Raw genomic sequence first — 21378 nt, forward strand, 5'->3', positions numbered from 1 at the left:
TGCCATTACAATAAACAACTTTCATACAGAAGTTCAAATCCTTATGGAACAGATCCCAAATATTTTAAAATATCTAACAGAACCTCTCACCAATGCCATTCAAGTTGGAATAAGGCTTCCTGATTAAAAGCAGTTTTGAATCATAGTTATGGCTGGAAATGACCTCTGAAGGATCAAAGCAGGATCAGCTAGAGAAGGCTGCTCAGGCTGTATCTGTTTGGGTTTTGAATACCCCCAGTGATGTAGACTGCCCAACCTCCCTGGGCAACCCCTCACAGTAAAAGAGATTTTTTTTGTGTGTTTAAACATATTTTTTTATGTTTAAATTGGATTTCAGTCTGTGCCCCCCGTCTTTTGTCCTGTCACTGAATACCACTTAGAAAAGCCTGTAGTTGGGTATTTATACACATGGATAAAATTCCCCTGAGCCTTTTCTCCTCCAGGATGAACAGACCCAGCTCTCTCAGCTTCTCCTCTTACAGCAGAGGTTTCAGTCCCTTTACTATCAGTCCCTTGGCTGGACTCACTCCAGCATGTCCATGTCTCTGTTGTGGGGAGCCCAGAATGGGACACAGTTCTATACATTCAGTGGATTCATTCTTATTTTACAAAATGTGTTCCTTGATGAATTTTTGGTGACAGATGTGAACAGTAGCAACGTGCTTCTAGGGTGGGTGATACTTCCAATAGGACCCAATATAGAATAAAACACTTCAGTATACAGCAAACAGCATTAAACGACTTTACAAGTCATTAATCCTCTGGTTGATTAATAAGACATCACTGAAAGATTCTAGAATCAGATTAGATCTGGTTATAGCAATGACTCTTAACAAATAGATGTCTCTAAAAAAAAGGTTCACAGATACATGCAATCTCAAATTTTCTCTTCAGTGCAAATCTTACTGCTCATGTTCAAGAAGCAAAATTATCCAGATTTTAGTATTGTTGTCCTAAAGATACAAATAATCTCTCTCTCCATCATATACTAGTTTACACTTTTCTGAATCTGTATTTTGCATTATCACCTGAGGTGCGAGTGCAGCATGGAGACTGCAAAAAGATGGCAAAAGAAGAATGAGGAAGTTTTAGCTTCCTCCATTATTCAGTTGCTAGAGGAAAATCTAAAGATCATTACAGCACTTCACCAAGAAATATTGTCTCATTACTACACAAGGAAAAATATCCTGTACATTGTGGCCCCAGGCTGAAAGCCTCTGTACATAGTGCTTGAATTTACAAAAGATTGAATGCTTTGTGTGAAGTGATGACCATTTTCCAGAGCACAGAAACTAAGGGAAGTATCTTGGACTGCTCAGCCTTCATCTCATAAATGGTGATGTTGCAGAAAATAAAGTCTTGTGACTGCAGCGCCAAAAAAACCAAAAAAGCAGTAATTAATCTTTAATAGCTACAGGCAGACCAGAATTCATGTTCAGATACCTGAAACAAACATATGCTCAAAACACACCTAAAATACATTTCTAGACAATTAAATTGCTCCTTCTGTAAGCATCAAAACAAATGTTTCAACTGCTAGATTATAAAGAGACAAATCTTCAAATAAATGACAGTTACAGGCATAGAAATACAATTTCAACATATTACTGCAAAGTAATCTCTGGGAAATTGAACGTTAGCCTTGGTCAGAACTATATCTAGTATATGAGTCAGTCTGAGTCAGCACAAAAATGGGGACAGATAAGGTTTAAGGACAAGTGCTCTGTATCAGTCAGTATGTACAATACAGCAATAGCTAATCTTCCACACAATGCTATGAAAAATAGCCATGTATGAAAACAGAGACTCAGATTTTTCTCTGAAAATTCTGGATGAAAACTAGGGCATGATAGGAGAGAGGTAGAGAATATAACAATTATCTAAATATTCACAGACACAGACAATTGAGTTAGTGAAAGAACTTTTTCCCTTTCTAATATTTCATATCTCCAAAGCTATCCAAGGACTTCCAATTCATTTGCCTTCTGTTCACATACATGGAGGACAGCTTAAGTCTGTCTTTTCCTGAAAGGCATAGTTTGAATGTACAGTCATACAGGCATACATGAAAAATGTATGCCTTTTCAGAATGTGTAAGTGTAGGCACACAAAGAAAACATTTGAAATCTTGCTATGAAATCCATGTTAACAGCAAAGTTTAAATAAGGACAAGTTATGATCATAGTAGCTTGAATTAAGCTGCAGCTCAAATAGGGCATTTTCTATCATCAGATCTACCTTTCACTCTCCCTTTGTCTATCAAACTTATTTGTCAACTCTAAGGAAAAACAGTTTTAATTAAGAAAGGTTAAAAAATCCTCTGCTAAAGCAGTAGAAAGAATTGGAGATGGACAATTCATCAGACAGCTGGTGTTTAACTGCATTTTCCATCAAGGTAATGATCAGACTTGTTATGCTTCTAAAGTTTGCCTGTTTTACAACTCAAAGCAGTACAACTAAAACAACATAAATAGCTAAAAAGGCTCTGCTACTTTTTTTTTTTAATGAATAGAGTTACTAAAAAAAAAAAAATTAAACTGTCACATATAGTACATCACCTTTTACAGAAGTGCTGCACATTAAACAAGGCAAGTTAAATGTAGTACAGACCATAAAAACCCTTAGCCATTAATAAGGTATAAAGGAGCAGTTTATGACAGACACAGTTTAGACAAGCATTGAATCTTCACTGGGTTTTGCTGTAGCTAATTTCCATTAGCTTGCCTAGTCATTGATCCAAAAAGCAGTAAATATTTTCCTGACAGTCTTTGATGTCAATGCAGATTTCACTCAGCTACTATGAAAGTAAAAAAAGAAAATTTTGCTTAAACATCTCAAGCCATCTAGAATAAGCTAACTGGGAAAGCACCTGAGCAGGTAGTGTGCTCAAATTAATAAATTGGAAGCATTATTTAGCAATGAAAAAGAAATTACATTGGTCTAGATAACCCATAACAACAATTTTATTTAAATATTTACAAACTTGCAAATTTTGTGAATGTACAGCAAATTGTTTACATCAAAGCAAACTTTTAAAAACCTTCCACACCCACAATTCTTCATTATGTCATTTAATGCTTTTAACAATATGCTCCATTACAGCAATATAAACAACTGCTATGGATTTGTGCTGTTTCTCTGGATTTTACTGATGTCTCTTTCTCTCTCCTCTTTCTTGTTGGAAATACAGCCAGAAGGTAGAGTGGCAATCTTGTGTTAAAATGACAATGAAACCAGGGCTGCTTGCCTGAAACCCTGATTTGCATCCCTCCTCAATGCTCCATTTTACAATCTCACATCAATACTTTACCATACTTCACTTTTAGTAATCACGAGCATCCCCACCTCCCCCACACACCGTGAAATAAATGGACTGTAGCACTTAAACTACACCAAAAAAAGAAAAAATAGACATACTATCACAATACTCAGCCCAAATGCATGCAGCATGACATAGAAGGTGACTTGTAAAACATTGGCTCAGACAACCTTTCCTGGAACTGAATGGAGTTCGGGTTGTTATTCCAAACCCATTCCTGCTGTACATAAAGATCAGCCTCAGACATTTTTGCCAGATGTTGGGAAAAATTTCCCTCTGCACATTGTTTGGTCTAGCTAAACTGGCTGCCATTAAAGCTCTCCCAACTTTGCAGCCTTTGCAACCATCTTACAAAAATAAATAGTACCATCCTGTAGTGGAGTACCTTGACAAGCAAATCTTATGTGTTTGAGAGTGGAGGAGGAAGACAGGCATGAAAAGAAATTGCATGGTCCAAACATTTCCATTCCTAAATCCATTTCCACTTACATATGCATGTCACATTTAGCCTCTAAGAGAAAACCAAGCCAGAAATGAGAAGCTTGTATAATGGTTGTCTCTTGAGAAAGCTGATGAAAAACAACACACACCATAATAGATCATTTAGGTGATAATTAAGAGTTAGGTAAAGGACATGGTAGAATTTTGAGTTAGAGAAAAAATACTTATTTAATTTGCTATGCAAGTTAAGTACACCACTATGAGCACAAAATACACAAAGATGGCAGGAGAAGTGGCTTCAGGCAGCAGAGCAGAATTTAAAGGAGCTTCTCTCTAGTGTCACTTAGAGCTACTGACAGTAAATTTGCATTTTACAGGACTGTTCACAAAGATAGCACTGAATGGCATGGAAAGATTAAATTGAGGGTCCAGGTAAATGCATTTATTTCTCTGAGCTAGCCAACAACAGAGAAAATATTGTGGGGAAGACTGACCAGGATAATCCAGATGGAAGCTGGAAGTGACAGGACAAGTCATATGTAGTGACAGGACAAGAGAGTGGCTTCAAATGGAAAGAGCATAGCTTTAGATTAGGTATTTGAAAAAAATTCTTTACTGTAAGGGTGGTGAGGCACTGGTTGCCTCAGAAGTTGAGGATGCCCCATCCCTGGAAGTTTCAAGGCCAGGCTGGATGGATCTCTGAGCAACCTGATCTAGTAGAAAGTGTCCTTGCCCACAGCAGGTGGCTGGAACTAAATGATCCTTAAGGTCTCTACCAACTCAAACTATTCTATAATTCTATGAAGTTGAGGAGACACCTAAGACTGAATTCTGTACAGCAGTCAAAAGTAGGCAGTCCTTCAAAAGTAGGCAGTCCTATACACAATGTCACACTGAAGTTTTTTACAGAAATAGATCCCTCAGTATTTTATCAGGGAAGCAAGCCTACATTTTCCTACATCAACCACTCTTAGACTTTTTCTGGCAAAAGTGGTGGCATCACGGTGATTTGGCATATCCCAAAGGCTCGTCATTGAGAGGGCTTGTTCTGGGAGCAGGTCCCAGGCAGCACACTGGGTTAGGGAGGGCTCAGGAACAGGGGCACATGTTTTCCACCATGCTGCAAACCCAGCTTGATGACAGAGTGTCAAGTGGCAGGCAGTCTCCCCTGACAGACATTAGCTGGTAACTTCTTAGCAAACACTCATAAGATGGAAAACATCTACGTGTGCTGCATTTACAAAACATCTCATTTACCAAGCTGTTCTGGGACAGATTAAAGAAAACTTCTCCATAAAGCCAGTGGCGTTATCAAGCTTGCTTATACTGAAAATACTTAAACAAGTCCCATGTAAAGGAATTAAATTTCCTGCAATTTAAGCAAGAGTCTATCTTCATGGTGTAAAACAGAGATTCACAACATTTATATCTTTATGATCCAGAGAATTGATGATCCAAGCACATGGTGAAACAAAAGTGTGTGATAAAATTAGAGAAGCAGCTGAATTATTTCTTATGTGAACATATGCACTGTGGAAGAAGACTGTCAGATAAGATGACCAGAGTGACATGAAACATACTTGATTCTACAAACTGCAAAACTAGAGATTACATTATTCTATTTTCATCTGCCTTTGTTTTTTAAGGATCAAGATAACCTAGAACAACTTTTAGAAGAGATTTCTTCTTTTAAAAGCATACAGTATTTTATTACTATCTGTTTTACAGACTTCATTCTCTCCCACTCAAACCTATCAGACAAATAAGATATAGAAACTGCACTATTTATTGTGTTGAAGAAATAAAACAAATTAACTACCATGAAAATAACACCTCGTCCTGCATTATCTTTCATTGCCTCTCCTAGTGTATTAGAGGAGACTAAGTGTGCTTCCTACAATTCCATCCTTTCAATTTCCTCAAGGTTTTTATTAGACAAACAATGCTTAAAATCTGATGCAAGGTTGACTCATCTTTACGTCACAAAACCAAAATTAAACGTTCTTTGCAATAGTCTGTTATTTAGGGTTTACAAGGATTTTTGCGGGGAGGGGATGGATGGTTAAAATGTTTGTGAACAAAGCTGCCCAGTACAGGAGGGGTACAGGTGACATTCTTATGCATATCAACAAAGAACTTAGAAAAAGCCTCAAAGTTCTTTTTACTAGTACAATTTTCTGAGCTTCAGTTTTCATCCTCCACTGTACTCCAACTAAAGGATTAAGCTCCTTTCACAACTTCCATACTTTTTGACAGAAGACATACCACCCAATCAATCTTAAAGGTGCCGGCCCTCCTCAAGTGCTTTCTTTTAGAAAATGTGCTGAGGTAAATGACAAGCCAACTCTTCAATGTCCCTGAACCCCAGGAATCGCCACATTACCACAAGAGCAAACACCCCAATACATATCCTGAATCTGGGCCATCCGCAATGCAGCCAGTTGCCAAAAATAACGGGACAGCAAAAAAACAGGAGCATGGATGAAAAGCTGAAAGAGAGCGAGGAGCAGATGGGACAGTGGGAAGGGAGGCGACACATCCTGACTAACAGTTACCAGCTATTTTATCTATCTGCAGTTCGGCACACTGCAAATGGAGGGCAGGGTGTGACTGAGCAGCTGGGGGAGCAGATGGGACGGAGGAAAGGCTGAAAATTGTGACAAAGCTCTGCCAAACAGAATGTCAATTTATTTAATTTTTAAAGTGAGCAGTAGAAATAAAGATGGGTTGGGTCCAAGCAATGGAGCATCTTATGTTTGTTAATACACATTGTCAGTGGGCAATGGGTCATAGCGACAGAAGTGTGCTTGGGAGACTGCAGAAACAAAGGCAGGGACTACACGTGCTCATTAATGATAACAGAAGTTATGCTTGAAGATCAACAGGAGCCAGGGAAAGGCAGCTCATGAGAGGCTGACTCTCAATATGGTACACATTCCTGCACTCTGAAGCTGAGAGACAGATGTTTAACAGAGTAAGAGTAGAGACTGTAGCACAGAACAGAAGAGCAATAAAAATAAAGAATTCTGGTTGAATACATAAACAAAATATTAATTTATGAAATAATCTAAAAGAAATTGTGGAATCTTCAGAGATGCAACATACCAAGATAAGAACAGGCCTTAAAGAGGAAAATGAACAAGATGTGCTATTAGACCTTATCCATCAATAACTTCCACACTAAACAGAAGAACAAATTTACTTCCTCATCAACATACACTGTACCCTTCAGTAATCATAGTAATCATTCCTGTTTGTTCTGTTCTTCACCACCTAACTCTAACCCAGAAACATCCCCTTTACTTCATTTTTCTGGCATTTCATTTTGCTTGCGGTTTTTCCCTCCCTTCTACCCAACCTGAACTGTGGCTTGAGGTCATATCCCATTTCTTTTCAAGGTATATACTTTCCTTGCAAAGCAAAGGTAAAAATTAGCTCCTGGAAGGTTCACGCATGAAAGCAGGAACTGACAGCATTTTTCCAAGAGACAGGATGATGCCAACAACCTGTAATTCCCTACGTAACTCCTATAAAAAGAGGATCACACAATTAAAATCAAGCAGCTGTCAGTTAAGATCTATTTTCACAAATAGAACTTGATTCTGAATTTAGGAATAAATGCTATATATAGTATTTGAGAAGATACTCATCTTCTCTATTGATGTCGTACTAAACATTCACTCAACAAAATGCTGTCTTGCACTAGCACCATTTCATTTTTAGATTTTCCAAAAGATCTACATTTATAGCATCTCTCAGCAAACAGCCAACTCCCCCTCCTGTTTGAAGAAAGCCTCCTACCAGCTCGTATGTATCCACTACACTTAAAGATGCATGTGTGGAAGTTTGACATACACACAAGTAAATTTCTGTACTTCTACATTTAACTCTTCACTCTCAAAGAACCTGCCCATTTATTCTTTTTTAAGTGGCAGCTTGTGAAAAGTGCAAAATGAACAGCACTGACATACATCATCCTCTTTTCTGTTTTATGTTTAAAGCAGGGAATTTAGCCAAGTAATGGCAGTGTACATACTCCTGTAAATGTGTCTCAGCTCTCACTGATCGAGAGATTTGTGCATTCTTCTCTGTGTCCAGGTCCTTGACATCCCTGTTTTTGTTCTTTGGGTTCTCATTCTGCCTGTGTTGATTCTCTCAGTTCTCTCATTCACATTTTAACATTTTTACCTTTTAAATTGTAATCCAGTTGGGAAAGGATCCAACTTCACCAATCATTAGTGCTGAATTTTGATCTTGGCCCTTATGACTGTTACCAAATAAATAATACACAGTAATAATCCCTACGGAGACATTTGATAAACACTCTCAGCAAATAAAGACAATGCTTTCCCTGCAGCAATGTTCTGTAGCTCAAGGCAGAGCAGGAAGACCAGAGTGCAGCCACTCCTCAGGATTTTAACTCATATTTCTGTAATTGCTGACACCTATCGCCTAGACTAATTTTTGAGACAAACCACAGAGGGAGGCTATAGTCATGTAACAGTAAGAAAGAAGCACGTAACCAGCATCATTCTGCCTTGTTTTCACACTATAGCATGATTTACTTGCTTTTCAAACAGCATTAGTGACCTAGCACCAGATAATTGCCCAGTGTCTCCAAAATAGAAGAGGAAGTAAATAATGCTGGTAGGTGGGATAATAATTTGCTTGTTTTTTTTTTTTTTTTAAATGACCACCAAGCAGCTATGCCAGGGGTTTTCCAGCTGACACTGTTGTCTGGAGCAGAGCAGTAATCATATCAGAGAAATCACAACAGTTTCTCATCAATAATAATATTTCTTGCAAAGATTAGACCAAAAAAAGCTTCAAAAGGTAGAAAACAATGTTATCTCTGAATTATTTCTGCAGTCATTTTTGTCATTCACCACACAAAATTCTGTATCATATTGCATATGCTTGTCCCTCTACTACATTTTCAGTCTTTGTTACTGAGTTTGAGATGAGAAGATCCCTCAGCGAAGAACATCAGTCCCACAATATAAGTGTGTGAGCGTGTCAGCACTTTTTAGCAGGGCACTCAAAACGTCATGGGCTTTACTTCCATTACCACAGGAGGGTGGAGAAGAGAGAAGAAAATAAAATCAAGCAAAAGCAAGAATTGCATGGCAAGAATATCATGGCAAGAATTGCTTGACTCAGAACTATTGTTAGCAAAGCTAGAAGTCACTGGACTGACGAGGATGCATCAGGTAAGCCATATTTACCTTTGATGGTCATTCAGCATCTCAGTACAAAACAGCACCTTGACTCAGCTTGCTGCTTCTGAGTATCAAAGACCAGTAGACAAATCTGCCCTGACTAATGTTCACATCTAGAAGAACAAGTTTCCACCTGTTTTGAGTCATAGTATGCCTACTTTGGATAGTAAAGATTTCTGGTTAGAACAATGATACAGCTGAAATCAAGGTCAGGGTGGGCAGTAGGGAGTGAGTGGCAAGCCCCTTCCCCTAGTCTGGGTTTTAACATTATGGTTGGTACCTAGTCTCAAAAACCAATTCTGCATTACAGAATAAGAGTCTGATTAAGGCAGTTTGTTCATTCTTAGAAAGTGAAGCAACAAACTCAAACACAATTCTACAGCAAGTACATAAAGATGTTATGAAGAAAGTAGCATTGGTAATGCTCATCACTTAACCAAATCACCATGCTGCAATAAAAATATGTAAGAATGATACAAAACTATTGGAAAAAAGAAAAGGCCAGACTGGCTTGACAATAGTATACAAGAGATATAAATACTTTTTCCACCAAATGAAGTAAGAGGAAGATCAAAGCCCAGTGCGTGCTGAAGAACAGCTGCTAGGGTCTTTATTTATTGCAGAGATCTTATTAAAGATTTAATCTTCCAAGGTGGTCAACAAACAAATGACTTCGCAATGTTTAGTCAGATCTTGTCTCTACTGAAGAAGGAAACTTTACTTGTCTTATGGTAGTTCAAAGTGAGTTATACTTGCAAAAAGATTGAAAGGAAATATTCCTCATTTTTCAATGTATATAGGACACATACATTGAATATACATTGTACATGTATATGGTTGTGAAATACACAGGCACTTCCATCTTGGTCAGGCTGAATGTGTGCCCTGGCATAGCCTGAGTACTTAATGCAGCAGAACCCAACTGGCTTCTTTGTTTCACTGCTCTTAAATACAGAGGTTCAGTCTGCTTCCTCACACTGTTTATGCACATTTACAAGCAGGAGGTTCCAAGTAGTCAAGCTGCTCCTCTTCCATTTCCTTTCCTTGACTTTTGTCTCTTACACTGTATTGCTTTGGGTGCTTTTCAGATCCCTCTTCATGAGGTAAAGCATCTAGCAATAAAATAACCCAAGGAAGTAGAGCTTTCTGCTGGGATAAAGAGCTAGATCAGCTGAGCAAAGATTCCAGGAGGAAGGTGTGAGGAGGAGGAAGTGGTGAGACTGCAAGGAAGGGAGGAAAAAGAAATTAAACCTTTCCCCCTTCAACAGAAATGAGCTTTTAGTTCAGTTTAATTCCCTGTGGAACCAAAGCCCAGAGGTCAGGCTAACCAGTCAGAACCTTTCCATGCTCCACACCAGCTGTCTGCAGGATCTCTGTACAATGCATAACTTATTATGAATAACTGTAAAAAAATGTAATGTGCCTAGCAGAACAAAAAGGGCAAACAAAATTAAGGAGAGGAAAAAAAAAAAGAGACAAAAAAATCCCTCACCCCACCCAAACTATGAAAATCATCTAAAATTCTGCTCTCTGGAAAGCTGAGGATACCAGCTGCCATTGACCCTTTCTTTGGTGCACAAAATAATGGTGATCTTTTAACTATAGAGACAAATGTATGGAGATCATTCTTCGGGGGAAAATAATAATCTAACACACTAATGAAGTCTAATCTAAACCACTAACAAAACACGGACATCATATGAAATACTTCCCCTTTTGCAAAGGGGGGCTGGGTAGGAAATGACAACACATTGAACTGGACTTAATTAGTGCACCTCAGTGCAGGCATAAATGAAAATATAGAAATCAAAGTATTCTATACTTTAAAAAAACATAGCACTTACAAGAATAGTAAAAATTTAAAATATGCCATATGTAAAAGTAGTTGGTTTCCCAAAATGAATTGCTTTTGGTGTATTTAGTTTCTTACCAAATAAATCTAAAAATAAGATCTTAAACTAGAAATTCATCATAGTATGATTTTGAGAAGAGAGATCTTTATGTCTCAATTTAAAAAAATCTTACTAGACTGAATGACATGTTTTCACTTAACTAAGGAACTAAAAAGATAAATGTTGCTATTTCAATTCAGATTAAAACATTCATTTTATCAATCTGCCAGCTTCACTCTCTTTGCTACATCTTCCTTTTGAATGATCTCCAAATCCTTCTTTTTCAAAAACCCATTGATTTAAAGGTGTTGCCAGCTACTCGAAGGTTTAACTCATTCTAAATCTATTTTTATACCAAGATCTATTTTTTTTTTATAGATCTGTTTTTCTATAGATCATTTTCCTTAAGGAAAGAGAAGGAAAAACTTGAAATCACTGGGAGAATGTTAGCCATTAGCATTTTCTTTCATAAATCATATTATTTATTAAAAGCCAATACAAATTCTGTCATTGATTTCAAATGAGTTACTACTCGAGTCTGTTCATCTGTAAGAAATTAATATAGAACAGAGAAGCAAAAGCACCACCTTGCTCAGTACAGATCTAAATATCACCTGAAAAAGTAAGAAAAAAAAGATCTGACAAAAACACAATGAAACTTCTCCCATTTAATATAAAGTTCCCAGATCTGCCCTATCTTAGGAAGCCTAGCACTTATTGTTGTTTTCTATATAACATTTTGCTGAAAAGAAAAAATTAATTCAGCTCTAATTTACTAAGAAATAACAAGTAATCAATGAGGGGAAAAAAGACATGGAGATAACTTCTCACACAACTTACTGAAACACAAAAGTTCAAGAGAGTGTAACCTGAAAAGGATGTAAGAAAGAGCATCAGCTCTTCTAGAGCTGAACGCAGGAAGCCAGCCACTGGTTTAAACCAGTTCAAATTAAAAGTTCCAGAACCAATCTTTTGGGTCAGGGAATTTACTGTTTTCAGTACATATTTGTTTATATGCTGATTTTACTTCTCGCAAATAATGACAGTGCTGCTTTGTTCATTCTAGCTCAATATGCCTGAGATAATATTTTAAAACTGTCAGACTGCTACAAAAGTGTGATTTCCCCATATTGCGCTCGTTTCAAGCACTGGGACTGAAACTACCGTAAAATCTGCATAAATATAGGCAATATATACATATATATATATATATTTAGTTAGCACAAGGATTGAGGGAATGATAAGAGCTGAACATGCTCTATTTTGATTTTTAATCTTCCTTTTGCAAGAGAACTGAAACAATATTGAGTGAGGAAAAAAAAAAAGGCAGTTTTGATACCATACTTGGTACTCTTAGTGATCAATTCAATCTTAAAAACAGAGTAAAATTAAACTTATACCTCTAGATTTTTTTTTTCTAAGCACTTCCTGCTCAACTGAATTATGTATCTCAACTTTAAGAATAATAGATGAGGAGATTTGCTGAACAGAATGGGTTAAAAAAAGCATAAACCTGTGCTCTGTATTTTTTCAAAAACTCAACTGCTATTCTGAAGACAAAAATAGACTTTCCTTTTCAAAAGTAGCTCTCAAGAGCCAACACAGCAACTGAGTGAAGCACAAGAATGCAAAGGATTTCAGCTTGTCAACAGATGAAATTTAAGTGAAAAACACATCCCCCAGAAGAGGGTCTTCAACACCACAGTGATTAGATTTGTAGCACACCCCTCACCAAGACTGGATTATAGGACTGTTTCTAAAAAACAGATTAAAAGGGGGAAGATGAAATTTATACAAGGCACTGGGAAATTTTCAGTTTCTTTTAAATGTGGTACATTTCAGAGAATGCCATACCACTCCACCCCTTGATAAGGAAAATGCAAAGTCCAACTACTTATCCGTCCCCCAGTATCAGCATCTAAAAAGAAAATGGGAGTTAGTTAGAAGAGAGAGGAGAGAGCAATAACGAGTGGTTTATAGCTCATGTTCTTGTAGAGCAACCTTCAAGACAAGGCAAATCATAACTCAGCCATAGCTGCAGTGAGATCTGCCTCCTGTACTAATGTAGATGCCAAAACTATGCATATTAAAAATTCTGGCTTCAGAATTATTTCAGGAAAAGATAGAAAAGGCTCTTCTAAAGAAGGTCTACAACCATATTTCTGAATAGAAATGAGAAACAAAGGAGACATGGAAGACACTTGGATAGGCCTTTAAAAACACGGGATGAAAACAAGGTGGAGGAAAGGGGTAAAATGCACTTGGATAGGGATTTAATTTATACAAAAATAACCCTACTGCAATCATCAGTTAACTATAATTAGAAATATGTGCTAGAAATTAATCCAACATAGATAACCCCACCTTTATAATGTCATTATAATTATAATTTCCAATATTTAAGAACTTAATTCCCTATGAATTTTATTAAAATTTCTAATACAGCGACATCAGATACAAAAAGCAAGCCCCTACACTTTTATTTCCTCCTATAGCTGAATGCCTTAAAAACTATATTGTCTTCCAGTCCAGAGACAAACATTTCCAGCTGGTCAGATGGTGAAGCTCAGTTTCACCCTAGAGGGAGGATTAATGGATCTGATAAATTCATTCTCTAGAAAGGTAAAAATCTGCTTCCAGACTATCACTGAAATTGCAGTGATGGACAATTGGGTAGCAATTGTCCAAGGTAGCACTGGCTACTAAATTACTGAGCTGTATCAGCTGCCACACGTAGGATGCCACAACAGTGAAAACTGAAATGGGTAGGATGGACAACAAGCATCATTCCTTGAGCATCAGAAATTCATCAGGCTGCAGAGAGAGTCTCCACCAAAACAATATACAGGAGTAGGAATTCTGTGCAATTCTAACTAGTAAGGAAGCAAGATATACAAATTATTTAGTGTTACAAACAGTTATTATAGGATTTGGGCTTTAGTAGTGAGCAAACCTGCAGATTGAAATGGCCATCAAAATTAAAATAGTGGTTTTTGCGTCTAACTGCACATCAAAGTCAATTTTGTCCTTTGGAAATTACAGTATGAAGGTCAAAAGTATAAGTACAATGAAAATATCAGAGGATTTCAAGGCAAAATAATGTTTTCTTTACTTAGCTCTTCAGTAGTATAAGATTTCACAGTGTAAGCTTGTTCCCAGATGCAAGCAGCTGCTACACACACATTTTTCCAGGAAACACATGGTTAGAAACACACACTCCTAATTTTAGTGAAGATGAATATTTTAAGGCCATCCTGAGTGAAATCAGAATACAAATGTTAGAACTGGCTTCTGTTCATCCCTGTACAACGTGACAAGCATTTGCTTACTCTAGGACTGCAGAGGAAGCTTTTTAAGACCATGCATATTTCACCATCTGCTTTGCTGCAACTTTTCAAAATTCTAGTAATACGAACTAGTTATTACCTCAGAGACTGGAGGGCGAGCAAGGGAATCCTAACTCTATCTGTTAGCCATGACTTTTAATCTTGGTTAAACCAAACTACTACCCAGCAACTTCAGATGAGCATGGAGCCAGGAAGCAAGAATATGAAATAGAGGGAGATTCAACTTACAATTAAATCTTGAATAAGTGAAATTGAAAGCATCCTCTTGGTGCCATTTTCCACAATTACTCCAAGCCAATTAAGTGCACCCCAGTACCACAAATAGCTCTGTCCTCCATGCCAGTAGCTTACAAAGGCAAAAGTGAGGGCTGTAGATAATAGTGTTCCAAGCAAACTGGACTGAGATCCTCCCATTGGAACATAAATGTACCTGTAGGTGAAATGACAAATAAGCAGTGCTGTTAGAAATTTCACAGAAATCTCAGAAAAACATCCACCACAGAACAAATGTGTCAATTTGCAGCATAAAAAAGAACGTGAAAAAACTACCTGACATGTTCTATTTACAGAGCTTGCCCTATTTTCTGCAAAGCTGTAGATCACTTCATGAAATATGTGCATGTACCATTTGGCAAAAGGACAATTTTGTGGTCTGGGAACTCTGCATTAGGCAAATATATAGCACAAACTATATTCTCAAAACTGCAAATAGCAAATATTCAAATTTTTAAAATTGGAATAGTTCTAAGTCAGCTACAGAAATTACCTGTAATCTTCATGAGAATTTAAATTATAAGATTATTAACAAAAAAATTTAAAACATTATATAAAGTCACATACAGTCACAACCCATAGACTGTTTCCCATATGTCAGAAATGTAGATGCATGCAAACATACTTTATTACTAAAGGGTTGTCATTTCTTTCCCTTAAAGTATTTCCTTAAAAATTATGTGAACTGTAAATACTTCCTATCTGGTTCTTCTATTATACTCTCAGGATCATGTCAGTCTGATGACCTTTGAAGGACTCATACCAAAAAAAGCCTGGAAACCCATAGGAAGCACTATCCATGCAATTATATTCTGCATTTAAACTGAACCCAGGAGTCACAACCTTAGTCATTAATTGACACTTATAAGTGTCCAGAAAGCAGTGCTCCTTCAGAAAAAAATACCAGAAGCAATGGGATTCTGAAAGCTGACACTATTTTGTGGGTCATTTCACTTCCAGCCTGAAGAGCTACATCCACTCCCATCATTTTCTGATTAAGGCATGACCACTGGAATGACACTGTCTGAAAGAGTTGCATATTTCTGTCAACACTTTGAAGAAGCCCATCAGGTAGGGCAGTTACCACCCAGCTCATGGGTACCAGCAAGGAGATGTGGTATCTGAGAACCACCAGTGACAGCTCTCCTCAGCTGTCATCCCTTTGGCATGAAAGTCTGTACTCATATTTGAGACTATTCCTACTTGCTAAAATAATTCAGGGATTTTTTTATTTTCCAGTGAATTTTTTATCTCTAGTTAGCAGTTTTCATATTTGGGGATAAATATTATTTTACAAATTTAAAAGGGAAATTAACACACTGCTTATTCCTAATCTTAGAAAGTAAGAAATTAAATAGTGGGGTAAAATACAGTGATGAACATAATTAAAGGGTAAACAAAAAAGTTATCAAAAAAAACAAGTGTCAAATGCTCTAAATTCTTTCTTAGCATAACATCAATACACCTTTTTAATTCAATCTGCTACAGGGAACACCTGATTACATGTTTTTCACTATAGGTGTACTTTTTCACTAAGCATATGAAAAATAAATAGAAATTAAGATCAATAGTTTCTATTTATCTTTTCTTCTCTCTCCCTTTCCTATGTTTGAACAGTGTGGTAATAACAGACACTTGCAATTGCAATCAATTAATCTAATGGCAGAGAGGTTTATCTTAGCAGTCTGTAAGCACTGAATTTCCTGCAGGGCTGTGGCAGCGAGGGTGAAGACAGCAGAGCTGCACAGGCAGCCTCCACTGGCAATGGCATTGCCAGGAAGAGCTCAGCAGCATCAACACATTTGTTTCCAATTGCAACTCGGTTTAGGTTGGCCTGAAGGGCTTTCAGCTTACTGTGCAGAGAAAAATAGGCTGTTTTCTGATTTTTAGTGTTTAACAACAGCAGCTAGATAATTGAGAAGCAACAACTCATAATTCTGATTAATGTTAAAGGTTAGTGAAGTTTTAACTCGTAGTGAGGCTGATGGCAAATGCACAACTGAAAATCCACTATATGAAGACCTGTTTGAAGAAGGACAGAAGCCAGAAGGAATAACAAAATCTTTACTAACACTCTGACCTTCCCCTCCAGTACTGTGGAGAGTCTGCCTCCCTGCCCCAGAGGAAAAATGGAAATCAGAAAGCAAAGTCTCTCTCCTTTTGTGCTAGTGCCATAAGGAAATGGACAGGCAGCTGGCTGCCATTCCTTGTCACAAGGGCAGTAACCACTCTCAGATCATGTGGCCTCACCTTCCCCTGTCAGGGCATTCCCAGTGGTAGTTTTACAGTGATTATAAAGGATTGATAGATGTTGAGCCATTTCTCTTGAACAGAGTGAAGAGCAATTCTGTAAGTTCCTGTATTTTTCACTCAGAAAAATCTCGTGAAAAAGTCATTACTACATTATAGAACACATCAGGGGAAAAAAGTATCTTTTTACCTTATCATCCACGCACATCATATCCATGAGATGTACATAAGCATACACTGCTGCACTGGCATACAAGCCAATAGGCAACTCAGTGTGCAGCCAGGGGCAGAACCTGGCTTAAGACCAGGCACTTTGTTCTCTCTGATTACCAAAACACTTCGATAACCAAAACTGTCTTGCAAAACAACCATGCCAGAACTCTCATTGCTGCAAAGATGCATTTTGCTTATTTTAGAGCAACCTTATAGTTTAGAATCTAATTTCTCTATACTTCCCCTATGTGTTTACACAGAAGAATACTCATTTGATGACAAAAAGCTACACAAACACTTAAGTGTGAGGGAGAATAACCCCAGGAAAAATATTATTAAGCCAGATGATGGGAGAAATATATTAGTTCTGTATTATCATCTACAACACAACACACACTTTGTAACTAGCTATTTGTTGTGTTAACCTTGTCCAGCAGCTAAACCCCACACAGTCCCTCATTCACCCTTCCCTGTAGGGTGGGGAAGAAAAGGAACCTCTTACAGTGGATTCAGAAATTTCTGCTGCCCTCAATTTGCTAAGAAAATCTGTGAGGAGGGAAGGAAGGAGGCAGGGAAGGAGTTTGAGGGGTAATGGCCACTAGAAATTTATGTCTTTTATATCTGCATGCTTCCTTACTTTTCTTCTTCTTACCAATACTTCCATCTACCTGCAATCTATCCCCTGCAGTCCCTTTGTACTGTAAACCCTGTACTTTACTCAGGGTTTACACAAATGGAGAGGTTGTTGTAGAGCATGCTGACCTGCTGCACCATAAGTAGAACAGCATTACATAAATATCTCATTTTAAGCTTTTAAGATTATTCCCATTTCTAATCACAGAAAATCCACACAGAAGTTCAAAATCCCTGGTTTGGAGACTATTAGCACATAAAAGTAACCATGGGTACTCATGACAGCCTAACTCAACTCAAAGGAACACCCTTGTAGTAGAGTTTCTTAACAGCTCTTGAACAGATGACATATTTATTCTACATGTGTAAGAAGGGCAGAAAAGCTGAAAAATGTGGCACCAGTATACAACAAATTTATCTTAACATACAGATAAAGAAAACTCAGCAGTTACTTGGTGGTAAATAAGCCAAAGATAGATTACTAAAGGAAAGCAGTAAAATATTTTGCAAAGAGAAAAGGATGTAGAGTTAAGTAGATTTGAGGGTAGTAATTGGTCATGTCTCTCCAGGCTGTGTTAGAGGGATGGCCAGCAATGTCCCCCTTAAGGTCCATGAAAATAACAGACAAGAAGATTAGACCTGTGGAAAGTGCTTAGTATCAAAAATGCAGGCTAGGTGAGTATTTAAAAACAAAACATTAATTTAGGGGGCCAAAAGTCAATCACTGCCAAAGCTTCAAAGGAGAAATTTGAAGGTGAAAGAACAGAGATTTCTAGGCAGACTATCAGAGAGGAACATGTGAACACCACAGGCCAGGCTTTGCCAACCATTCCTGGGCTGGAGCTGGCTAGACCTCCCTTAAGTACCATAAGTAAAGGTACTTCATGCTGTCAGAAGAAAAAGTTATGCACGTAACATGGAGAGAAGAGGGAAGAGAACTCCATGTCATTAGAATCTCAAAACATCTGGGGTGTGTTAGAAGCACATAAATACAAATATTGAGAGAATGTTATATAGTAAAAATTATTTGCATGCACACCCCCACACCTGACATGACTAAACATACATTCCTAGCCTTCCCCTCCCAAGGCAAAGATGCCAGTCTTAAACATATTTCTGTGTTTTCTATCTTTCTATTTCTGTTTTGATTTCAAACTAAAACTTACATGTGATTAAACATGCTACTTTCACGAACAAAGCTTACTTTGTATGTGTCTTCCCCCAGCTACATTACTTTCAGTCCAGGTACGGCAGCTTAAATGACCTCATCCACAGCCAGCAAGCTGTTTGATTTAAACAACTTATCTTAATTTTAACTCACTAAGTGAACATTAGAGAATTGGATAAAATATGCAAATGGTAGCATTTAAATCCCTACAGTAATGCAAACACAAACATAATAGCTGAAGTATTTAAAAGTGACATTTACTTACAGAGAATACCTTTTAAATCCAATAACCATTTTGTTAGTTTTCTTGAAGTGGTAATCTCCAGAACAATCATAAGAGATCTGACAATCATTCCCTTGAAAAACACTACATTACAAAGTTTTTATTCTGGTAACTTCAGAAGACACATGCAGAGAAGCATTTTTGACCAGTTAAGAATCATTCAGGAGGGCTATTATTCCTTGAGACCTCCACATACTGCTCTTACTTGCACATGCATGTCATTTTAAACATATTTAAATCTTGACGCAAGTGCAAGTACCTGTTTAACTGCTGCTCTGTCTAGGACCTTTCTTCAACATGTGCCTGAATTTCTCCCTGAAGTAAGGTAATACAGCAAGATGCAAGCTATACATGATTTTTTCCCCTCTCTTAGGCATTGATCTTGGAACACATAATCCAGAATGAGGTGAAATGTAAAAAAAAAAAAGGAAAAGTTAATTTGCTTGTAATGGCAAAGTAAATACAATTAATATATGAGGATTTTGTGTCTTATTTCGGGGAACATTCCAATGTCTCTAAGTTTCAAAGCATTCAAGGGTTAACTGTGTGACCATCATACTGTTTTGAATTGGGCAGAGACAACACAGCAAAAGTTTAAAAAGTGATAAGGCAGTTTTCCATCTTGCATCCTGACAACTGAAAGCACTTGAGGGTCTGTACAGTGAGGGGGTTCATTTGTGGACACGTGTGAAAAATCTTGTCCAGGCACCATTATGCTGGTGCTGGGATTCCTTAACTCATTTGTTTTTAATACTCTCTTCATGGCCTTAAACCATTGACCTTTTTTCTGCTGCATAATAAAAAGATGTCAGGTGCAGCTCTGCAAATTCTTACTCTGGGTGAGTTCTCATGATTCCTGTCTTGTCACTTCAAGCTGTCACTGACTTGAATGGAGCTACACAGAATGCATAAATAAAGCACACCTGTAAGTCTTTGCAAGACTGGGTCCTACAGGAAAAATTTGTTTTAAATCACAGAAACATCTCCCATAAACATAACTTTGAAGGCTAAGCCATTCATATTTGCACCTGAAATAAAGAAATGACCAGAGATGTTTGGAATACCATTTTGCAAAGTTTCCACTGGGAGACTAAGCCTTGTTCTGTTAAAGTCCATTTCTCACAGTCTAACAATTTTGCTGGCTGTTGGTAAAGCTTTTTAAGCTCTATAAGAGACTCTCTCACCTCACCAGCTTAACCTGACGTTTAGAGACCTTGACAAATGCAGATCCTTTAAAATATTTAAGCTGATGTTGGCTGCAGGCAAGTCTTGTTGCATTACCACAAAAATGTTTAATGAGAAATTAAGTCTATTTGGTTTACAAAGCATTAATGAGAATATTCATACGCAAGAACGCTCAGCTTTACAAATATGACCTGAATTCCCGTTCACTTCACAACTGTTAGCATGTTTCCCAGCAAAGATTGAGTGTGAAGTTTCCTACCAAAAAACTGAAAAGTGTTTAAAGTACTTTTCTTCTCTTGCATTCAACACAAAAAACAATATGACTCGAGTCCATATGTCAAAGGGCAGGTAACTGCAAAATACCGAGTAAATCATTTTGAATTCACTCTTCCAAGGAAGTTCATGTTTTCAAAGAGATTCATTTCTTTCAAATGAAATTTTAATCTAAAGCATAATATTTCCTTCTAGTGGAAAAAGTTTCATTACTGAGGGACCACTGTGTTTAGTTTTCTTCCAGCTGTATCTAGGAAAGAAAGAAACCCTACCTACCACCACCTGTTTGCAGTCAAATGCAAAACTACCAGTCAGCTGCCTTTGATCAGAATGGAAATGGGAGAGCTTCCAGATGACCAAAGAGCCAAAAGACTGGTTATAGCATTAAGTTCAAACCAGCACCCCAAACATTTTGCTGACAGTAGAAGCCTAGATATTATTGCCAAAATAACCTAGAGTTAAGTGCCTACAGCTCAGTTACTGGGTGGGAGAGGGCTGTGTCCCCAGCTGACAGATGGAGCTGGGCAGGAGGCACTCCTGCCTCCTCCCATAAGGAGTCTGCAGAGCTCCCTGAAGCTGTACTGAACTTAACTCCCCTCAGGGGCCCAATTCACTCCTGATATTCACAATACACCTACCATGTGCTGATGATATCTAGTCTCAGCAGCACAACAAGCAGGCTATATAGTCTGAAAACACAGCTAGAAGAGGGATATATTAATAGCACTGTCACTCTCCGCTTATAAAATGGTAGAGGTCAGGCTCTTTGCCAGGGAGACCAACATAACTTGCCTCTCAGAGGAGTGCTCCAGCTGTCTGTTACCAGGCTGCCACCAGGCAGAAAATAAATGAGATTCAAAGAGTGAATATGCAAGAAAAAAA

At 37.7% G+C, this 21378-nt stretch overlaps 1 protein-coding gene across 3 annotated transcripts in view; it reads right to left on the bottom strand.

The window, feature by feature from the left end:
• The window catches only part of HHAT (hedgehog acyltransferase), a 138989-nt gene that overhangs the window by 49879 nt on the left and 67732 nt on the right, over positions 1-21378 (bottom strand). For all 3 annotated transcript variants that reach the window (XM_053974439.1, XM_053974438.1, XM_053974437.1), the window contains one exon: positions 14447-14648. In XM_053974439.1, coding sequence (XP_053830414.1) covers positions 14447-14648 — 202 coding nt within the window. The remainder of the gene's footprint in view (positions 1-14446; positions 14649-21378) is intronic.

The sequence above is a fragment of the Vidua macroura genome, chromosome 3 (genome assembly GCF_024509145.1).
Source record: "Vidua macroura isolate BioBank_ID:100142 chromosome 3, ASM2450914v1, whole genome shotgun sequence".
Taxonomy (NCBI): domain Eukaryota; kingdom Metazoa; phylum Chordata; class Aves; order Passeriformes; family Viduidae; genus Vidua; species Vidua macroura.